Raw genomic sequence first — 20,029 nt, forward strand, 5'->3', positions numbered from 1 at the left:
TTTAAATACGTTTTATTTTTATTGATAATCTGTTTAAAATACTAAACATTTATGAATTGTTAAATTGCTTTACCCTCAATGCTGCACATACATCAGGTTTTACAGATTCATATAAGCATGAGGGTGCTTGCTGCACATTGTAGTCCGAGGTCTTTCAGAGCAGTGCCCTGAGAGAACTGAGACTGAATTTTAATATTGTTTAATTTATAGATGGGATTTGGGGAGTGAATAACAACTGAATATACTGGGGAAAACATTAAAGAAGATCTCATCTCTGGTCTTCATGTGATCTAAATAATAATTAGATGCCTAAAATATTTTATTTGCTCTTGTTTTCACTGGACTTGAAATTATGAGTAGAGCATAACCCGGATATACCTTGTAAAGCAAATAAAGGGTACTTTCACACTAACGTTTAAGTTTTCCGGTATTGGATCCGTCATAGGGGCTCAATACCGGAAAAAAAAGCTTCAGTTTTGTCCCCATTCATTGTCAATGGGGAAGAAACTGAACTGAACACAACAGAATGCTCCAAGATGCATCCCGTTCCGTTTAGTTGCGTTCCCGGACTGGAGAGAAAACCGCAACATGTTTTTTGCTTTCCGTCCTGGGATGCGGAGCAAGATGGATCCGGCATGACCTCCAATGCAAGTCAATGGGGACAGATCCGTTTTCTCTGCCACAATAGAAAGCGGATCGTCCTCCATCGATTTTCAATGGAGTTCATGATGGATCCGTCTTGGTAATGTTAAAGATAATACAACCGGATCCGTTCATAACGGATGCAGACGGTTGTATTATGAGTAACGGAAGCGTTTTTGCTGGACCCTGCCGGAACTAGCAAAAACGCTAGTGTGAAAGTAGCCTAAGTAGAGTCAATTAAATATTGATTATCCTCTGGCTAAAGGGATCATAATATTTCTTTGTAGAGGAGGAGAAATATTTTACTGAGCAATAGTCAGTGTCATAGTGATGGTGGACTTCTATCAGAAGTGAGCCCTAAAAACATTATCATTTCTTGCCTGATTTAGTCATTTTGATAAACAATAGCAGTGAGAAATTAAGATACTGTATATTGATTCCAACTTATGTCTATGATACAGACCTCTTTCAAAATTAGAAAAATTGAAGTCATTCCTTGTGTATCATGCTGAAGCACACGTTGTCTCTTATAAAACAATAGGAATGCTATCCAGAGAGACTTCCCAGAATCTTGTAACTACTCTATATTCTTATAGAAATCATTTAAACAAAAAAAGACCTCCATGTTTTGTTTTGTAAGACCATCCAAAACGTTATTCACCAAAATACTAAATATTATGAAGTTATTCTTTTCTGATAATATATTATTATCATACATAGCTGGAGATATAAAACAACATTGACCGCTATTCTCTACAACCAATGAATCAACAAAAAATCCTAAAAAAACTTAACTTTATGCAATAGACCTCCAAGGAATAACTATTCTCTGCTTCTTCTGAGCAGTGCTTGTGTCTGGAGGGAGGAGCGTGGCTTAGGGGTGTGCATCCTCTGGCCCTCTCACAGGTATGACCTCCTCCTCAGCATCTCACCTAGATCTGGCTGACTATATATAAGGAGCCTTGATGAATGGATTGGCACAGAGGGAAATCTCTCAGAGAGACCAAGCAAGGAGAGAAGCAGATATCTTTCCAGTGTGACCAGTAAGTATGAACATTAGATTGCTCCAAGTTACCATGAGAGAAGTATTCCCTCTGCTTGTAAATCATTACCTCTTGTAAGCATGGCTAGTATGATTATGGATTTCATATTGAATGACTGTAAATGAATGAGTTACTCTTGTTGGCTTTGCATTCACATAATTGCAGTGATATGACAATTGACATTCCACAGTTTATTAAAACAATATTATATTTTTTTTTATGCCCAGCTTCAAATACATCTGATCAAAATGGTTGGACTGAGACCCTCTGACATCCCCCCTACACCAGCTGTGAAGTTTATCGGTGCTGGCACCGCGGCATGCATAGCTGACCTCTTCACATTCCCCTTGGATACAGCAAAAGTCAGGCTACAGGTAAGGGCATGCTTTGGTTTTTGGGGCAATGCAAAAAAATACAGAGGTATAGAGAGCGCACAAAAAAAATAAGTGATGTCACAGACACTAAATTTATGATGAGCGCCTGTGCATGGTCGGGTTTACCACAGGAAACTATGTAGTGTACCAAATAAAAGTTTTTTGAAAAAACCCTCTAAATGCACATATATCTGTGCATATACGATTTACTATATTACTTTTACGATATGCTTTAACCTATGGTCAGCAAACTTAGGCGTTGCAGCTGCTGCGAAACTACAACTCCCAGCATGAACACTTGCTTGGCTGTTCTTGTAACTCTCATAGAAGTCAAAAGAACATTGTGGGAGTTGTAGTTTCAGAACAGCTGCCTGACAAGCTAGGTATCCGCATTTGCCATGTGGTTACTGAGATGTTTCTCACATATATTCCATTGCACTTATTCCGCCTTCATTCATTGAGTCGGATGCTGACTTGCAATTATTTATGCTACTTCCGACCTATTAACTCACCCCATTGATCAAGGTATGTACAGTAGGTGCCACCAAAGTAATACCAACCGTCCAAGGTGGCCCTCATATCCCATCTACAATCATATGTGCTACAAAAATGTTTCTATAATTTCAGATACAAGGAGAGTCAATAGCAGCCAATGGAATTCGATACAAAGGAGTTTTTGGCACTATAGGAACAATTGTGAAGACTGAAGGACCCAAGAGCCTCTACAACGGATTAGTGGCCGGACTCCAAAGACAAATGAGTTTTGCCTCCATTAGAATTGGGCTGTATGACACAGTCAAACTCTACTACACCAATGGAAAAGAGAGTAAGTATATGTATAAAGGATGCCTAGAAGGGGACACAAAACATTCTGATTTTCATTTTGCCCAATTATGTCTACACTAAAGAGTACTGTATAAAATGAAGCAGTAATGATATGTATCTGTTGGTCATCACTGTATATTCTTATTATAGAAGCGGGGATTGTAAGCAGAATACTTGCTGGATGTACGACAGGGGCATTGGCTGTCACGATAGCCCAGCCAACTGATGTGGTAAAAGTCCGATTCCAAGCTCAGGTCACTCTGCAAGGGGTGAAGAGGAGATACAATGGTACTATGGATGCATACAAAACCATCGCAAGGCAAGAAGGAATGAGAGGCCTTTGGAAAGGTACATATTATTAAAGCCACATGCAGTGGTAATAAGATATCACCAATGTGTGCAGCTATACCGTAGATAATCTGGTATATTCATTCTAACTGTATAGTGAGTACATATAATTCTACAAAACCTACAATTAGAAGGGTTGTGTCACCTCACACATTGGTGGCATAGGTGCAGGTCCCACTTCTGAGACCGCAACTATCTCTAGAACAGAGCCAGTAAAGTGAACGAGGGCGCACTGCACATGTTTTCAACTCACATCTATAGGACATACAAAAGTATCTGACCGAGTGCACTTGTCAAAGAAACAAATGGAAAGCGCGGCCACCGCTCCACTCACTTTTATGGGACTGCTGGAAATAACTGAGCCAGTGCTTGGCTATTTTCAGAATTCCCATAGAAATGAATGGAGGGGGTGGCTGCTAATGTGCAGTGGACTCTTGTTCACTTTGGGGGCTCCGTTCTACAGATAGTTGCGGGTTCCAGAGGTGGGACTCACACCTGTCTGACATTGGTGGCATATCCTAGCGATATGCTACCAATGTCTGAGATGAGACAACCCCTTTAAGACTTAGCTTATTTGGAGGCTCCTTTAGGGGCCCCTGTGACAGATATTGATGCTATGCTAGTTTGTCCAGTAAAATAGACAGACCCAATAATAGAAAACTGGGTCAGCCAGGCACTGTTGGCTGCCTTTATCCGAGCAGGACAACAGGGATGACAACCATCAATGTGAACCCATTCTTTAGAGCTACAGATTATTTGCCATAAATTACAGAGGAACATATTTCTGGAGAGTCACAGGTTCAATCTCACGAGAATATAGTAATAAGCAGTGATTAATAGTTCTATGAAGAATAAGCATTATTGTACACATGGACGTGAATGCACTGGCATTGTAAGGAAATGTAAGTTATTTATGACGTTAAGAAATTCTGAACATTTTTCCATTCATTTTTTTTCAAACAGGAACATTCCCAAATGTCACAAGAAATGCAATTGTCAATTGCACTGAACTGGTGACCTATGACCTAATAAAGGAATCCCTGCTGCAGTACAAACTAATGACCGGTAAGTACAGTTTTACATAAGACTAATGGCTGCTGTTAGCTTGTTTTGTGGGTTAGTGTTTATACGCTGAGGGTGTCCACAACAGAGACAATTAGTTTTAGAGCATGAGAATCAGAGCTGTACAGAGGAGGACAAAATTACCAACAGCCCCCTTTCCAAAAATGCATAATCTATAAGACAGACGCCATGTTGAATAACTATAGCGGGAAACTTCTCCTTTAATGATGATGCTAGTTTGCAAACCATTTCTAAAAGGTTTCCGAATAATAAAATGTTCTTATATTGGATGCACATGTAATATTAGTGTGCTACATAAGTCATTGCTGCTTGGCTAAGGTTAGTTCATTTAGTCAAGCGTTAGACTGCATTCACATTGGTGTATGCAGTCCGTGTGATGGCTGTATTTCCTGGACCAACCATGGCACATGCGAGCAGAGCTACCAGCATCATAATAATCCACGATGCTGTGAGTTCCAGCCCAACCATAAATCTGTTATTCCATACTGAAATGATGATCCGTGGCTGGGCAGGAACTCACAGCATCATAGATTACTATGGTGCAGTGCGTTCAGCTCACATGAGCCACAGTTGGTCCAGGGAATGCAGCAGTCACATGGACCACAATTCATAGGCCCAGTGGTGTACATAGAGAAGTAAGGGCCCCATAGCAAGGATCAAACTAGGCCCCTCACACAGGACCAAAGGGTTTCTGGCTAAACCCGTTTCAATGACCCTTGGGCCATTTTTCCACTGCCTCATTTGCTAAAAACTGTTCCTTTAGAAGGTAGAGTCCTGACCAAGTTTTCACCGCCAGTAGAGGAGGAGATGATCCCAACTAAGACTGGGCCCCCACTTACCCTGGTCACCATAGCAGTCGCCTGGTCTGCCTCTATGGTAGTTACTCCCCTGCATAGACCACACATGGTGATGTCTATACAGTCTCACATATTCAACTTCATATATAGCTGTTACTAGAGTCAGGGACACAATGTAATTAAAATACCGCAGGGTAAGTGCACGGGGCTGACAGTGTATACGTATATTTTATATATTGCTTTGGTCTTTTGTAGATAACCTCCCTTGCCATTTTGTATCTGCCTTTGGAGCTGGGTTTTGTACTACGGTTATTGCTTCCCCAGTGGATGTGGTAAAGACAAGGTATATGAATTCTCCCCCTGGACAGTACAAGTCTGCTATTAACTGTGCATGGACCATGCTCACCAAGGAGGGACCGACTGCCTTTTATAAAGGGTAATTGTCATATCCATATATAACATTACAGAGATAATAGAAAAAAAGCTAATTTAAGATTATTCTGAATCTTACTATCTTTCATTTCTTCACAGGTTTGTCCCTTCATTTTTGAGGTTGGGATCCTGGAACGTTGTCATGTTTGTGTCTTATGAGCAACTGAAGAGAGCAATGATGATGTCCAGACAAAGGGTTGAATACGCAGTGTGAAACCACCTACGTCCAGAATGCAGACCATGGCTCAAAATATATCCAAATCTGCTAATACGACTGTTTGTTCCTAGTACATTACACATGTATATACTAAAGTAGCAGTAGATGGCTGTAATGAGGCAAACATTATAATGTGTGCGACAGCCTATAGTAATAGTCCACTGCAAATCTGACGTGTGTGCAGTGGAATCCACAGTAGAAGTCCAGGGCTGACCCTAGATTTGAGGCCGCAGAGATGTTGTGATGATTCCACGTCAAGAAAGGAATCATCACTCTTTTATTTTATTTTTTTTCCTGACAGATTTCAAATCTGTGTTGGAAAAAAAATTCAATGGGTTGCTGAACACACGTGGATTTTGGTACACAATACAGTATGTGTAAAGAAAACCTCTGTCTGAACATGACTGTGTATTAGTATACTGTATGCATGTAGTTTAGGAACAGAAGAGTAAGTTAAAGAGGTTCTCCGGGAATTAAGAAAATTAAAATACTTAAATATTACTTTATTATAAATATATTCCCAAATACCTTAGATTAGTTATAATGGCTCTTTTTGTCTGGGGAGCAATGATTAGGAGAAACAAAATGTCCGCCATCCTATTAGTTCACACAAAACCTGTCCTAATCACACAGCAGGACAAGTTACTAAACAACACTGAAGGAAAGAACTGCCTCATCCTTCATCCATGTCAGGGATTATGATCCTGAATACAGTTTAATATGATATTTAGCCGAATCTCTGTAGGAATGGAGTTCATGTCGAGATATGAAGTACAGAGAGGATGGACAGGACGGACTGTGGTAATGGAGACTGCATACAAGTGCTGCTGCTTATTAGCCACATCTGCTTATGAACTCCATTCCTACAGAGATTCAGCTAAAGAACTTATCATCTGTATTCAGGATCATAATCCCTGACAAGTAGAGCAGAGAGAAGGATGAGGCAGCTCTATAGATCAGTGTTGTGAAGTTACTTGTCCTGCTGTGTGATTAGGACAGGTTTTGTGTGGACTAATAGGATAGCGGCCATTTTATTTCTCCTGATGATTGCTCCTCAGACAAAGGAGACATTATAACTAATGTAAGGTATTTGGGAATATATTTATAATGAAGTAATATTTAAGTATTTTCATTTATGTATTTCACCGAGAACCTCTTTAACATCATGTTCTATAAAAAAAAAAGTAATATTCATATCTTATTTGCAGAAGCTTTTTCTACCATTTAAAATTATATTAGTGGGCAACATTATAATTTTTTTAACAACACTGCCCATTGATACCAGTATACTGTCTACTTACTTGTCAAGAGTTGTTTGGTTCATTTGCCAGCAGGGGGAGCCCCATGAACAGTACTTTTCGCACTTTAAAAAAACCTATCTATTTCATGGTCATGTGGCAGGTAAAACCAGATTATAAAATAGGCTTGAGATGTGACCATCCGACATTTTTGTTTCTCTGTATGTCTATATATATATATATATATATATTTATTTCAAATTGGAAAATAAGCTGAATAAAAGACTATATTTTTTTAAGAAAACCATGACGTGTAATGTTTGTTTAATACTATATGGACATAGAAAGCAAAAGTAGTAAAGCTCTAAGTAACTACTGTAATTTCTACTTGAGGAATATAGTAACATAGTTTATAAGGCTGAAAAAAGACATTTGTCCATCCAGTTCGGCCTGTTATCCTGCAAGCTGATCCAGAGGAAGGCAAAAAACTCCTGTGAGGTAGAAGCCAGTTTTCCTCACTTTAGGGGAACAAAAATTCCTTCCCGACTCCAATCGGGCAATCAGAATAACTCCCTGGATCAACGACCCCTCTCTAGTAACTATAGCCTGTAATATTATTACACTCCATAGTAACATAGTACATAAGGCTGAAAAAAGACATTTGTCCATCCAGTTCGGCCTGTCATCCTGCAAGTTGATCCAGAGGAAGGCAAAAAAAAAAAAGTGAGGTAGAAGCCAATTTTCCTCACTTTAGGGGATGATGGATGCAAACGAGAATTGCAGTCTGTATTGTGAAACCGGTAACCTTTCTCATGCTTAGTAACCAAAGCGGAATGCATGGATGCTGTAAGACGGAACACAGAGTCCCTACGATTCCATATTACAATCCCATTGGTACAGATTGTGCCGCCATACAGAGCCTCCATACGCACAGTATTTTTCCCTGGCAGTAATGATACTAGGGAAGAACACCTTAGTTAGGCCTCATGCACACGACCGTTTTATTTTTAAGGTCCGCAAAAACGGGGTCCGTAGGTCCGTGATCCGTGACCGTTTTTTCGTCCGTGGGTCTTCCTTGATTTTTGGAGGATCCACGGACATGAAAAATGAAAAAAGAATCTAAGTCAAGTTTGCCATTGAAATGATAGGAAAAAACGGACACGGATCACGGATCACGGACACAGGATGACAATCTTGTATGCATCCGTGTTTTTTCACGGACCCATTGACTTGAATAGGTCCGTGAACCGTTGGCCGTGAAAAAAATAGGACAGGTCATATTTTTTTCACGGCCATGAAACACGGACCACGGATGCGGCTGCCAAACGGTGCATTTTCCGATTTTTCCACGGACCCATTGAAAGTCAATGGGTCCGCAAAAAAAAACCGGAAAACGGCACAACGGCCACGAATGCACACCGGTCGTGTGCATGAGGCCTAATACAGAACATGCCACATTTTTTGTCTTTCAGAAGATCTGTCATTATGATGTGCGTCCCTATCCAATTTAATACAACCATGTGCATGAGATCTAATGAGAACTATAGTTATTCACCACCAATGGTATGGTGCAGCCACACTGGAAGGATTTTCCGCCTCATATTTTACAGTACACTTTGATAAATACATTGGAAAAATGCGAAATCCATAGTGGAAATCTGCAGCAGAAATTCACATTCTGTGGCTTTAAAATCCACACCACAGGTCTATTTCCACTGTGGGATTCTTACATGGTATGGATGAGATTTGTGTAAGGGTATGGCCACATGGTTAGATTTTTACATGCAGTTCTGGAAGCCAAATCAGGTGTGAATTATAAAAGGAGAGGAAGTATACAGGAACACATACTTTTTTTGAATTTGCTCATGATTTTGACTTCCAAAATTGCCTGGCAGAAACCTGACCGCATGGCCGTACCTTAAAGGGCTTCTCCAGGGTTTTTATACTGAGGGCCTATCCGTAGTAAAGGTCATCAATATCAGATCCGCCTTTCTGCTGTAGCTCTGTTGCCAGAACTACATAGATGCTTACTGCAGCGCTGCTCTCATTCAGTACATTGGAAGCAGTGCTGTAGCTACCAGCTCCATCCACTACACAATTCACACAGCTGGGTGGCTCCAATGTCGGAGCTACTGCAAAACAGCTAATCGTCAGGAATACTAAGAGTGGGACCTACTACAGTCTGATAATTAAGAACTATTCGAATGACAGGCCAACAATGCAAAAATCCCAGAGATAATGCACCAGGGGTGCTTTATAGTCTAAAATCCCATGAATAAAATAGAAGCAGCAAATGTATCCCCTCACCAGAAGACACAGCACTGGAAAGCACCTGGTATAGACTGTCCACCCACAGGTTGGAGCTACAGCCATACTTAGTGGATTGTCTCACTTGGGATCCCTAAAGTTTAGGTCTCATGCACACAAACTTATATTTTGTCCATGTACGTTCCATTTTTATTGCAGCCCGTATGCGGAAACATTCACTTCAATGGGGCCATAAAGAACGGAAATTACTCCATTCCGCAAAAAAATAAAACGTCACATTATTGTCCGCCTTACGGACAAGCATAGGATTGTTCTATTATGGGCCGGCCGTTCCGTTCTGCAAAATGCCCGCAAAACAACATTAGTTGTGTGCATCATGAGCCCTCAAACGATTACTAAAATACTGTAAAAGTATTATCTGTACATGGTGTTCAGAATATATATATATATATATATATATATATATATATACACAGTGGATATAAAAAGTCTACACACCCCTGTTAAAATGTCAGGTTTCTGTGCTGAAAAATCATTTTAGAACTTTTTCCACCTTTAATGTGACCTATAAACTGTACCACTCAATTGAAAAACAATAAAATAAAATAAAAAATTAAATAATGTGGCTGCATAAGTGTGCACACCCTCTTATAACTGGGGATGTAGCTGTGTTCAGAATTAAGCAATTACATTCAAAATCATGTTAAATAGGAGTCAGCATACACCTGCCATCATTTAAAGTGCCTCTGATTAAGCCCAAATAAAGTTCAGCTGCTCTAGCTTGTCTTTCCTGAAGTTTTCTTAGTCGCATCCCACAGCAAAAGCCATGGTCCACAGAGAGCTTCCAAAACATCAGAGGGATCTCAATGTTAAAAAGTATCAGTCAGGAGAAGGGTACAAAAGAATTTCCAAGGCATTAGATATACCATGGAACACAGTGAAGATAGTCATCATCAAGTGGAGAAAATATGGCACAACAGTGCTGGAGAACTGGACGTCCCTCCAAAATTGATGAAAAGACGAGGCTACCAAGAGGTCTACAGCAACATTAAAGGAGCTGCAGGAATATCTGGCAAGTACTGGCTGTGTGGTACATGTGACAACAATCTCCAGTATTCTTCATATGTCTGGGCTATGTGGTAGAGTGGCAAGACGAAAGCCTTTTCTTATGAAGAAAAACATCAAAGCCAGGCTACATTTTGCAAAAACACATCTGAAGTTTCCCAAAAGCATGTGGGAAAAGGTGTTATAGTCTGATAAAACCAAGGTTGAACTTTTTGGCCATAAACAAAGGATATGTTTGGCGCAAAAACAACACTGCACATCACCAAAAGAACACCATACCCACAGTGAAGCTTGTTGGTGGCAGAATCATGTTTTGGGGCTGTATTTCTTCAGCTGGAACTGGGGCCTTAGTTAAGCTAGAGGGAATTATGAACTGTTCCAAATACCAGTTAATATTGGCACAAAACCTTCAGGCTTCTGCTAGAAAGCTCAACATGAAGAGGAACTTCATCTTTCAGCATGACAACGACCCAAAGCATACATCCAAATCAACAAAGGAATGGCTTCACCAGAAGATTATGGTTTTGGAATGGCCCAGCCAGAGGCCAGACCTGAATCTGATTGAAAATCTGTGGGGTGATCTAAAGAGGGCTGTGCACAGGAGATGCCCTCGCAATCTGACAGATTTAAAGTGTTTTTGCAAAGAAGAGTGGGCAAATCTTGCCAAGTCAAAATGTGCCATACTGATAGACTCATAACCAAAAAGACTGAGTGCTGTAATCAGTGATGGTCAGTTCGCCAGCTTTAGTAAGGTAGACTCACCCGTCCGGCGATGCACAGGTAAACCCTTACCTGTGCCTGTGTCGGGAGCCGGTCTGAAATTAAATGCAGTCACCAGGAGCAGGCAGTTCCGAGAACAGCCGCAGGGGGCCTTCATCGGGCTGTTCTCGGAACTGCCTGCTCCCGGTGACTGCATTTGATTTCAGACCTGCTCACAGCACAGGCACAGGTAAGGGCTTTACCTGTGCATCGCCGGAGGGGTGAGTCTACCTTACTAAAGATGGCAGCCCACATGTGTTCGCTGGTGAACACTGTGAACTGACCATCACTAGCTGTAATAAAATCAAGAAGTGCTTCAACAAAGTATTAGTTTAAAGGTGTGCACACTTATGCAACCATATTATATTATTTTTATATTTTTTCTTCCCTCTACCTAAAAGATTTCAGTTTGTTTTTCAATTGAGTTGTACAGTTTATATGTCACATTAAAGGTTGAAAAAGTTCTGAAATGATTTATCTTTGTCTCATTTTTTTACATCACAGAAACCTGAAATTTTAACAGGGGTGTGTAGACTTTTATATCCACTCTGTGTATATATATATATATATTTATATATACACTCACCTAAAGAATTATTAGGAACACCTGTTCTATTTCTCATTAATGCGATTATCTAGTCAACCAATCACATGGCAGTTGCTTCAATGCATGTAGGGTTGTGGTCCTGGTCAAGACAATCTCCTGAACTCCAAACTGAATGTCAGAATGGGAATGAAAGGTGATTTAAGCAATTTTGAGCGTGACATGGTTGTTGGTGCCAGATGGGCCGATCTGAGTATTTCATAATCTGCTCAGTTACTGGAATTTTCACGCACAACCATTTCTAGGGTTTACAAAGAATGGTGTGAAAAGGGAAAAACATCTAGTATGCGGCAGTCCTGTGCGCAAAAATGCCTTGTTGATGCTAGAGGTCAGAGGAGAATGGGCCGACTGATTCAAGCTGATAGAAGAGCAACGTTGACTGAAATAACCACTCGTTACAACCGAGGTATGCAGCAAAGCATTTGTGAAGCCACAACATGCACAACCTTGAGGCGGATGGGCTACAACAGCAGAAGACCACACCGGGTACCACTTATCTCCACTACAAATAGGAAAAAGAGGCTACAATTTGCACGAGCTCACTAAAATTGGACTCTTGAAGACTGGAAAAATGTTGACTGGTCTGATGAGTCTCGATTTCTGTTGAGGCATTCAAATGGTAGAGTCCGAATTTGGCGTAAACAGAATGAGAACATGTATCCATCATGCCTTGTTACCACTGTGCAGGCTGGTGGTTGTGGTGTAATGGTGTGGGGGATGTTTTCTGGGCACACTTTAGGCACCTTAGTGCCAATTGGTTATCGTTTAAATGCCATAGGCTACCTGAGCATTGTTTCTGACTATGTCCATCCCTTCATGACCACCATGTACCCATCCTCTGATGGCTACTTTCAGCAGGATAATGCACCATGTCACAAAGCTCGAATCATTTCAAATAGTTTTCTTGAACATGACAATGAGTTCACTGTACTAAAATGGCCCCCACAGTCACCAGATCTCAACCCAATAGAGCATCTTTGGGATGTGGTAGAACGGGAGCTTCGTGCCGTGGATGTGCATCCCTCAAATCTCCATCAACTGCAAGATGCTATCCTATCAATATGGGCCAACATTTCTAAAGAATGCTATCAGCACCTTGTTGAATCAATGCCACGTAGAATTAAGGCAGTTCTGAAGGAAAAAGGGGGTCCAACACCGTATTAGTATGGGGTTCCTAATAATTCTTTAGGTGAGTGTATATATACACTAGCAGAAGGACCCGGCTTAGCACGGGTATATTTCATCTATTCCATCTCTACAGCCCCACTACCCCTTAACACTGACCCCCCACAGTGCCACGTCTCCTTAAAATGGGACCTCCACAGCAGCCCACCTCCTTAACTTTGACCTTCACAACAGCCTGCCCCTTTAACAGTGAGTTCCACAGCACCCCACCCCCTTGACAGTGACTTTCACAGGTGCCTGTCCCCTTAACAGTGACCATTACAGTACCCTCTAAACACTGACCAAAGGTTACATTCCCCTTAACTGTGACCTCCAACCTTCCCAACCCTTAACAGAGACCTCCACAGAGACTGTCCCTTTAACCGTGACTGCCACAGTACCCCGCTCTCTTAACAGTGACCTCACAATACCCCACAGCCCCTTTAATAGTGACCTCCACAGCCCCCACCCACTTAACAGTAACCTCCACAGCACAAACCCTTTAACAGTGACCTTCACAGTGGCCGGCCCTTTATTTGTGACCTCCACAGTACCTTGTCTTGTTAACAGTGATTTCCACAATAAACCGCCTCCTTTAACATTCACCTCCACAGAGCTCAGTTTCTCTAAAATGTGACCTCCACAACACCCAACCCCCTTAACAGTGACCTTTTAAAGCACCCCGCCCCTTAACACTGACCTCCATAGCGGACCATCCCTTTAACTGTGACCTCCACCATTCTCTGCCCCCTTAACAGTGACCTCCACAGCAACCCGCCCCTTTAACAGTGACCTCCACAGTACCCCATCTCCTTAACAGTGATTTTCACAACACCCCACCCCCTTAACAGTCACCTCTACAGCAATCTGCCCCTTAACACTGACCTCCACAGAACTCCGCTCCCTTAACACTGTCATCCAGAGTGCCCTGCCCCTTTAAAGCTGACATACAGCAGTGAAGAAAAAATGGCTGGGTTGTTAAGGAAACCTGGTGTAAAACTGTGTGTGTGTGTGGAGACTAAGGACCTGCGATCTTCTATTGGCTGATAAGGGTCATGTGAACGCGTGTATGGCAGTTGGGATATGAGGAGAAAGACCTGGAAGCTTCTATTGGCTAATGTAGGTCATGTGATGGTGCCATATTAGCATTTTTGGGAATATCTCAGGAACGGTACATCCTAGAGAGCTAAGACCTTCTAGGACACCTGATGTACCTGTGTGCCAATTTCGTGATTGTAAATGCGACGGTGCAGATTCCTTTACCGGACATACACAGATACATACACGCAGCTTTATATATTAGATATATTTACAATATTTGAATAATCCTTTTAACACAATTTAGCAGCAGAGCCCTAGGTCCTGTTTTTATTTTTGGACTTTGTATAGAAACGCTGAGGATCTTTTTAAATCTCATCCACTGTGCTGCTACTGTAAAACGCTGCAGATTTTCCACATGCAATTTCGCTGCCACACGTACGTATTAGGCAGATTGAGAGTACATAATATTTTCAGAATGTTATCACATACAATATACATGGTGTGAAAGTTTTCCACAAGGAAATAGACCTGTGGTGCACATTTTGAAATCCACGGCATGTTAATCGTTTGTTATTATCAGTGCAGATTTCACCCTTTGCAATGCAAAAGGTGAGATCTGGGGTGAATTTGTGTAAAAATCTGCAAATAACACGTTTCCTGTGCAGAAAACAACGAGAAAAGCACACAAAAATCTGCATAAACTACACATCTGTGTGAAGGCTGCCTTATTAGTGTTGGTCGAGCACCAAAGTGCTCGGGTGCTTGAGTAGAACACCTCGGGATGCTCGGATGCTCTACCGAGCACAATGGAAATCAATGGGAGAACCCAAGCATTAAACCAGGCACCCCCTGCTGTGAAGAGGAGAGGGTGTCTGGTTTATTGGAAAAGGTCAGAAATTGATGAAAACACCACTGAAATGGTTCGGGAACAGCATGGGGAGGATGTCTGGATGCATCTTGGACTCCCAGGTCGCTGCTGAGAACGATGTTGACCGTGTAGTACACCACTTTTACAGACTGACAATAATACGCACCGAACCGAAGATAAAATCGATTTTAGAGGAAAAATTGGTAGGAAACATTCTTTCCTGTATATTTACTTGTATATAAACTGCAAGTGCTGCCAAAAAGTACAAGGAAGAGGCACTCCGATACAACCTGTATATCACATAAAGGAGGGCCTCAGTCACATTGTGGTACAATTGTTCAGGGAGTGGGACTCCTACACTCATAAAGCCTATGCACTAAAGGGAAAGGGCTACCAAAATTACAAGGAACCGGCACTCCAATACACCCTTTATCACACATAAAGGAGGGCATCATACACACCCTTGAAAAATTATGATTGATTCCTGCTGGTGACCCTCAAAAACATTAGGAGCAAGGGCATGCTGCTGAGCTGACCATCAAAAAAATTATGATTGATGCCTGCTGGTGACCCTCAAAAACATTAGGAGCAAGGGCATGCTGCCGAGCTGACCATCTAATAAATTTTGTGGACGAGTGCCTGCTGCCGAGCTGACCATGTAATACATTTTGTGGGCGAGGGTCTGCTGCTGAGCTGACCATCTAATTAATTTTGTGGGAGAGGGCCTGCTGCCGAGCTGATCATCGAAAAAAAATTATGGACGAGGGACTGCTGCCGAGCTGACCATCTAATAAATTTTGTGGGCGAGTGCCTGCTGCCGAGCTGCACATTATGGTTGAGGTCCTGCTGGTGACCCTCAAAAACATTATGGGTGAGGGCCTGCTGGTGGCCCTTTAAAACATTATAGATGAGGGCCCGGTGATGAGCTGACCCTTTAAAACATTAGGAGCGATGGCAGCCTAATAGGCATGTTGATATGATAGAGGAGGACGAGAAAAGGGAGATTGAACCATATACCCTTTTTAGTAGTGGAAGGGGTGCATGGGAATACAGTGTATTCAATACACCATAAAAGCCACATTTAGAGTGCCTTTATGTTCAGCCTCTTTCCTCTAGTGGAGTAGAGAAGTCAGGGGCAATCTAGGCCTTGTTCATTTTTATAAGAGTCAACCGGTCAGCATTTTCAGTTGACAGGCGGATGCGCTTATCAGTTATTATGCCCCCAGCAGCACTAAATACACGCTCTGAGAAAATGCTGGTGGTGGGGCAGCACCTCCAAGGCATAGAGCGCCAGTTCATGCCACGTGTCCAGCTTGGACACCCAATAGTTGTAAGGCACACAGGGATCACTGAGGACGCTGACATGGTCTGCTATGTACTCCTTCACCATCTTCCAAAATGTTTTCCTCCTTGTGACACTAGGCAGCGCATCAGGTTGAGGGTGCTGGCGGGGTGTCATAAAACTGTCCCAGGCCTTGGAGAGTGCCTCTGTTGGAACTGCTGTGTGTTCCCCTCGTCTCCCCTCGGTTGTCAATGCAACCCTCTTATCCCACTCTTCACACACTGATAGCAACACCGCAGGAGAAATGCTAGCACAGGCTTCCAGTATCCGTAGTTTCAGGTGCTGCACATCTCGTATATGCTGTGAAGATACGAGATGTGCAGCACCTGAAACTACGGATACTGGAAGTCTGTGCTAGCATTTCTCCTGTGGTGTTGCTATCAGTGTGTGAAGAGTGGGATAAGAGGGTTGCATTGACAATCCAACACATTGAACACATTTTATAAGTGGTCAGAATAAAGTTACGTTAAAACCAAGCACACCATTGTTTTTCTTGAGAAATTCCCAATAAGTTTGATGTGTCACATGACCCTCTTCCTATTGAAAAAACAAAAGTTGGATTCAATATTGCCGCCATGGTCACGTCACCACCCATCTTGAAAAGTTTCCCCCCTCAAATATACTAATGTGCCACAAACAGGAAGTTAATATCACCAACCATTCCAATTGTATTAAGGTGTATCCAAATAAATGGCCCACCCTGTACTTCTAAGTCGTGTTCCATTAAGAACATTATAAAGCCGACACCAAGTGACTTTTAAGATAGCATCAACTTCATTTTTTTTTATATATAAAAATGCAGTTGATGCTCAACATCTACAGGACTTTGATCAAGTATTCTGGTAGTGAACAGAACAGTTATCTATGTGGGTATATAGTTCGGACAGAAGATACTACAACAGCAGGACAAAAATATAAGCAAACAAAATGACTACATTAAGGATAAGCAAATTGATTTATACTAAATCGATTTGTTCATCCAAATGAATTTTAAGCCTGTAAAGGCACGTCCCTCTACAGACAATTAACTAATGTTCCAGCATATTAACATATCGAGGCATGCGTGAATGATCTGGCTAGTCAAATGAAAATCGGGGATTGTGCATGCGCCGGAAAATTAGTGCATGATGCACTTGCAAAATTGTTGAATTGATTTGTAGCCAGATCACGGTGTACGGCGAAACTTGCAGTAAAGGGGCATGGGCATTCAGACTTTCTATATGACTGTTGATAGCGGTTGGGCTGTATGTTGATATAGATCATATGTAAGTAACCTTCTATACCTGACATTGCCTTGATGCCCGTATACACATTGTTTGGTTATTCTTTCTATGTTTAGGCTGAGAAAAAAAGTTGAAGAAATAGCGATTATGTTTTTGGGAAACTGTCTGCGCCTGTATATTTGACATGGTTGGACTTTGTGCATATTCTATGTAATATATGTCTTTCATTTAAAAGTTCCTTTAAATGTGCGGCCTATCGAGAGTTGTAGGGACGCTCCTCAAAAGTATAAACTCGTTCAGATGAACAAATCAATTCGCTTGTCACTATTCTATATAGAAAAGTTTTAAGGGAACTTGTCATCAACGTTACACTGCCCATACTAGTGACAGTAGAGACAGGTGAGTTGATTTCAGCGATCTGTCATTTAAAAGTTAAAAGTAAGTGATTGCCGAGAACCAACATCACAATCATTGCAGACTGGGCCTGGAAGAGTCACAGCCACCTGAGAAGAGTCCTGGTTATTTATGAATTCCTGCTATCCTTGCTGATGACTGACAGTCTTCTACCGAGTTTTCTCCCTTTCTCTCTAGGAGAGAACTGCCAATCATCAGCAGATGGGTGAGAGAGCACGAGATAATGAATAACCAGGACTCTTCTCAGGTAGATTTGACTCTTTTCAAGGCCTGGGCTGCAATGATTATGATGCTGGTTCCCAGCAACCATATACGTTTAGCTCATGAGTGACACATTTCTGTCACTAATTTATACTGCCCTCAGTGAGGTTAGCATAAAGTTGATGACAGGTTCCCTTTAAAAGAACAGAAATACAATCGTTTGTGGGAATTGGTTTCACTGAGATTCACCGACTTTTTGTTTACTTTGAGAATCCTTCATCTATATAAATGGTCAACAACAGTGTTTAACACCCCCCTTCCACCCCAAAAAAAAAACTGGCAGGCGCTGCCTGTGGGTGACAGCACCAGTTTATGTCTCTCTTTGTTGGAATGCAGTATTGCCACGCAAATAGAAAATGGTTGGATGCGTTTATCCATAGTCACCTTCTGCACTTCATGGATCAGCTTTACTGGAGGATACATGCAGGGAAAACACCAGCAAGACGCCATATGAACTAGACTGCTTAGTAATACCTCATTCACACATCAGTGTTCAGTCAGTGATTTCCATCAGTAATTTTGAGCCAAAACCAGATGAGGCTCTAAACACAGAACAGGTGCAGTTCTTTCCCTTATACCGGATGTCTGTGGAGGCTCCAATCCTGGTTTTGGCTCACCATCACTGACGTGTGAATGAGGTTTAAGAATGTAATTAAGAGCTGCTAAACATTAACCTGTGATCCTGTCTTTTAGTCTGTTTCTTTGCACCTAGTTCGATTACATTTAAAGTTTAAACTGCTAATGCATTTTGGTAATGTCTCAAAGGTTATGTATCTCTTTATCTTAGGCCATACTTTGCATATACATTTTATTTTATAATTTTCACGTGCATTGACAGAATAGGTTAGAAAAATGCAATTATTATTATTTATTATTAAAGCGCCATTCATTTCATAGCACTGTACATATGATAAGCGGTGCACATACATAACACAGACAATTGCACTAATCATAAACAAGATGAGTTACAAACTGGTACAGAAGGAGAGAGGGCCCTGCCCGTGAGGGCTTACAATCTACATGGTATGGGAGAAGGACACAGTAGGTGCGGGTTAAGTTGGTCATGGCGGTATAGAGGCGGCAGGGTCACTGGTTGTAGGCTTGTCTGAAGAGGTGGGTTTTCAGGTTTCTTTTGAAGGATTCCACTGTAGGTGAGAGTCTGATATGTTGGGGTAGCGAGTTCCAGAGTATGGTGGATGCACGGGAGAAATCTTGGAATCGATTGTGGGAAGAGGCGATAAGAGGAGAGGAGAGAAGGAGGTCTTCTGAGGATCGGAGAGTGCGTGTGGGGATGTATCGGGAAAGTAGCTCAGAGATGTAGGGAGGGGACAGGTTATGGACGGCCTTGTATGTGTTTGTTAGTACTTTGAAGTGGATTCGTTGGGCAATGGGGAGCCAGTGAAGGGATTGGCAGAGGGGAGAGGCAGAGGAGTAATAAGGTGAGAGGTGGATTAGTCGGGCAGCAGAGTTGAGGATAGATTGGAGGGGTGCGAGAGTGCTAGATGGAAGGCCACAGAGGAGAATGTTGCAGTAGTCTAGGCGGGAGATAATGAGGGCATGTACGAGCATTTTCGCTGATTCAAAGTTAAGGAAAGCACGGATGCGGGAGATGTTTTTGAGTTGGAGGCGGCAGGTGGTGGAAAGGGCTTGGACGTGCGGTCTGAAGGAAAGGGCAGAATCTAAGGTCACTCCAAGGCAGCGGGCTTTGTTGACTGGGGATAATGTGCAGCCATTGATCGTGATAGATAGGTCTGTTGGGGGGGTTGAACAAGATGGGGGAAAGATTATGAATTCTGTCTTATTCATGTTAAGTTTAAGAAAGCGAGAGGCGAAGAAGGATGATATAGAAGATAGACATTGTGGGTTCTTGATAGTAAGGTGGTGATGTCTGGACCAGAGAGGTATATTTGTGTGTCATCAGCATAGGAGTGATACTGGAAGCCATGGGACTCTATGAGCTGTCCCAGGCCAAAAGTGTAGATTGAGAAGAGCAGGGGTCCTAGGACAGAGCCTTGCGGGAC

At 42.0% G+C, this 20,029-nt stretch overlaps 2 protein-coding genes across 2 annotated transcripts in view; both read left to right on the forward strand.

Moving 5' to 3' along the window:
* Positions 1-1,587, forward strand: part of TBC1D9 (TBC1 domain family member 9) — a 107,487-nt gene extending 105,900 nt beyond the window's left edge. The window contains exon 23 of the transcript XR_006390836.1: positions 1,489-1,587. The gene's annotated coding sequence lies outside the window, so the exon portion shown is untranslated. The remainder of the gene's footprint in view (positions 1-1,488) is intronic.
* Positions 1,544-6,307, forward strand: UCP1 (uncoupling protein 1). The gene is made up of 7 exons (XM_044300754.1): positions 1,544-1,685; positions 1,913-2,059; positions 2,687-2,885; positions 3,035-3,232; positions 4,196-4,297; positions 5,368-5,548; positions 5,644-6,307. The coding sequence occupies exons 2-7, from the start codon at positions 1,934-1,936 to the stop codon at positions 5,756-5,758; spliced, it is 921 nt and encodes a 306-aa protein (XP_044156689.1). The 5' UTR covers positions 1,544-1,685; positions 1,913-1,933; the 3' UTR covers positions 5,759-6,307.
* Positions 6,308-20,029: the final 13,722 nt, after the last annotated feature.

Source organism: Bufo gargarizans, chromosome 1 (genome assembly GCF_014858855.1).
Source record: "Bufo gargarizans isolate SCDJY-AF-19 chromosome 1, ASM1485885v1, whole genome shotgun sequence".
Classification (NCBI taxonomy): Eukaryota; Metazoa; Chordata; class Amphibia; order Anura; family Bufonidae; genus Bufo; species Bufo gargarizans.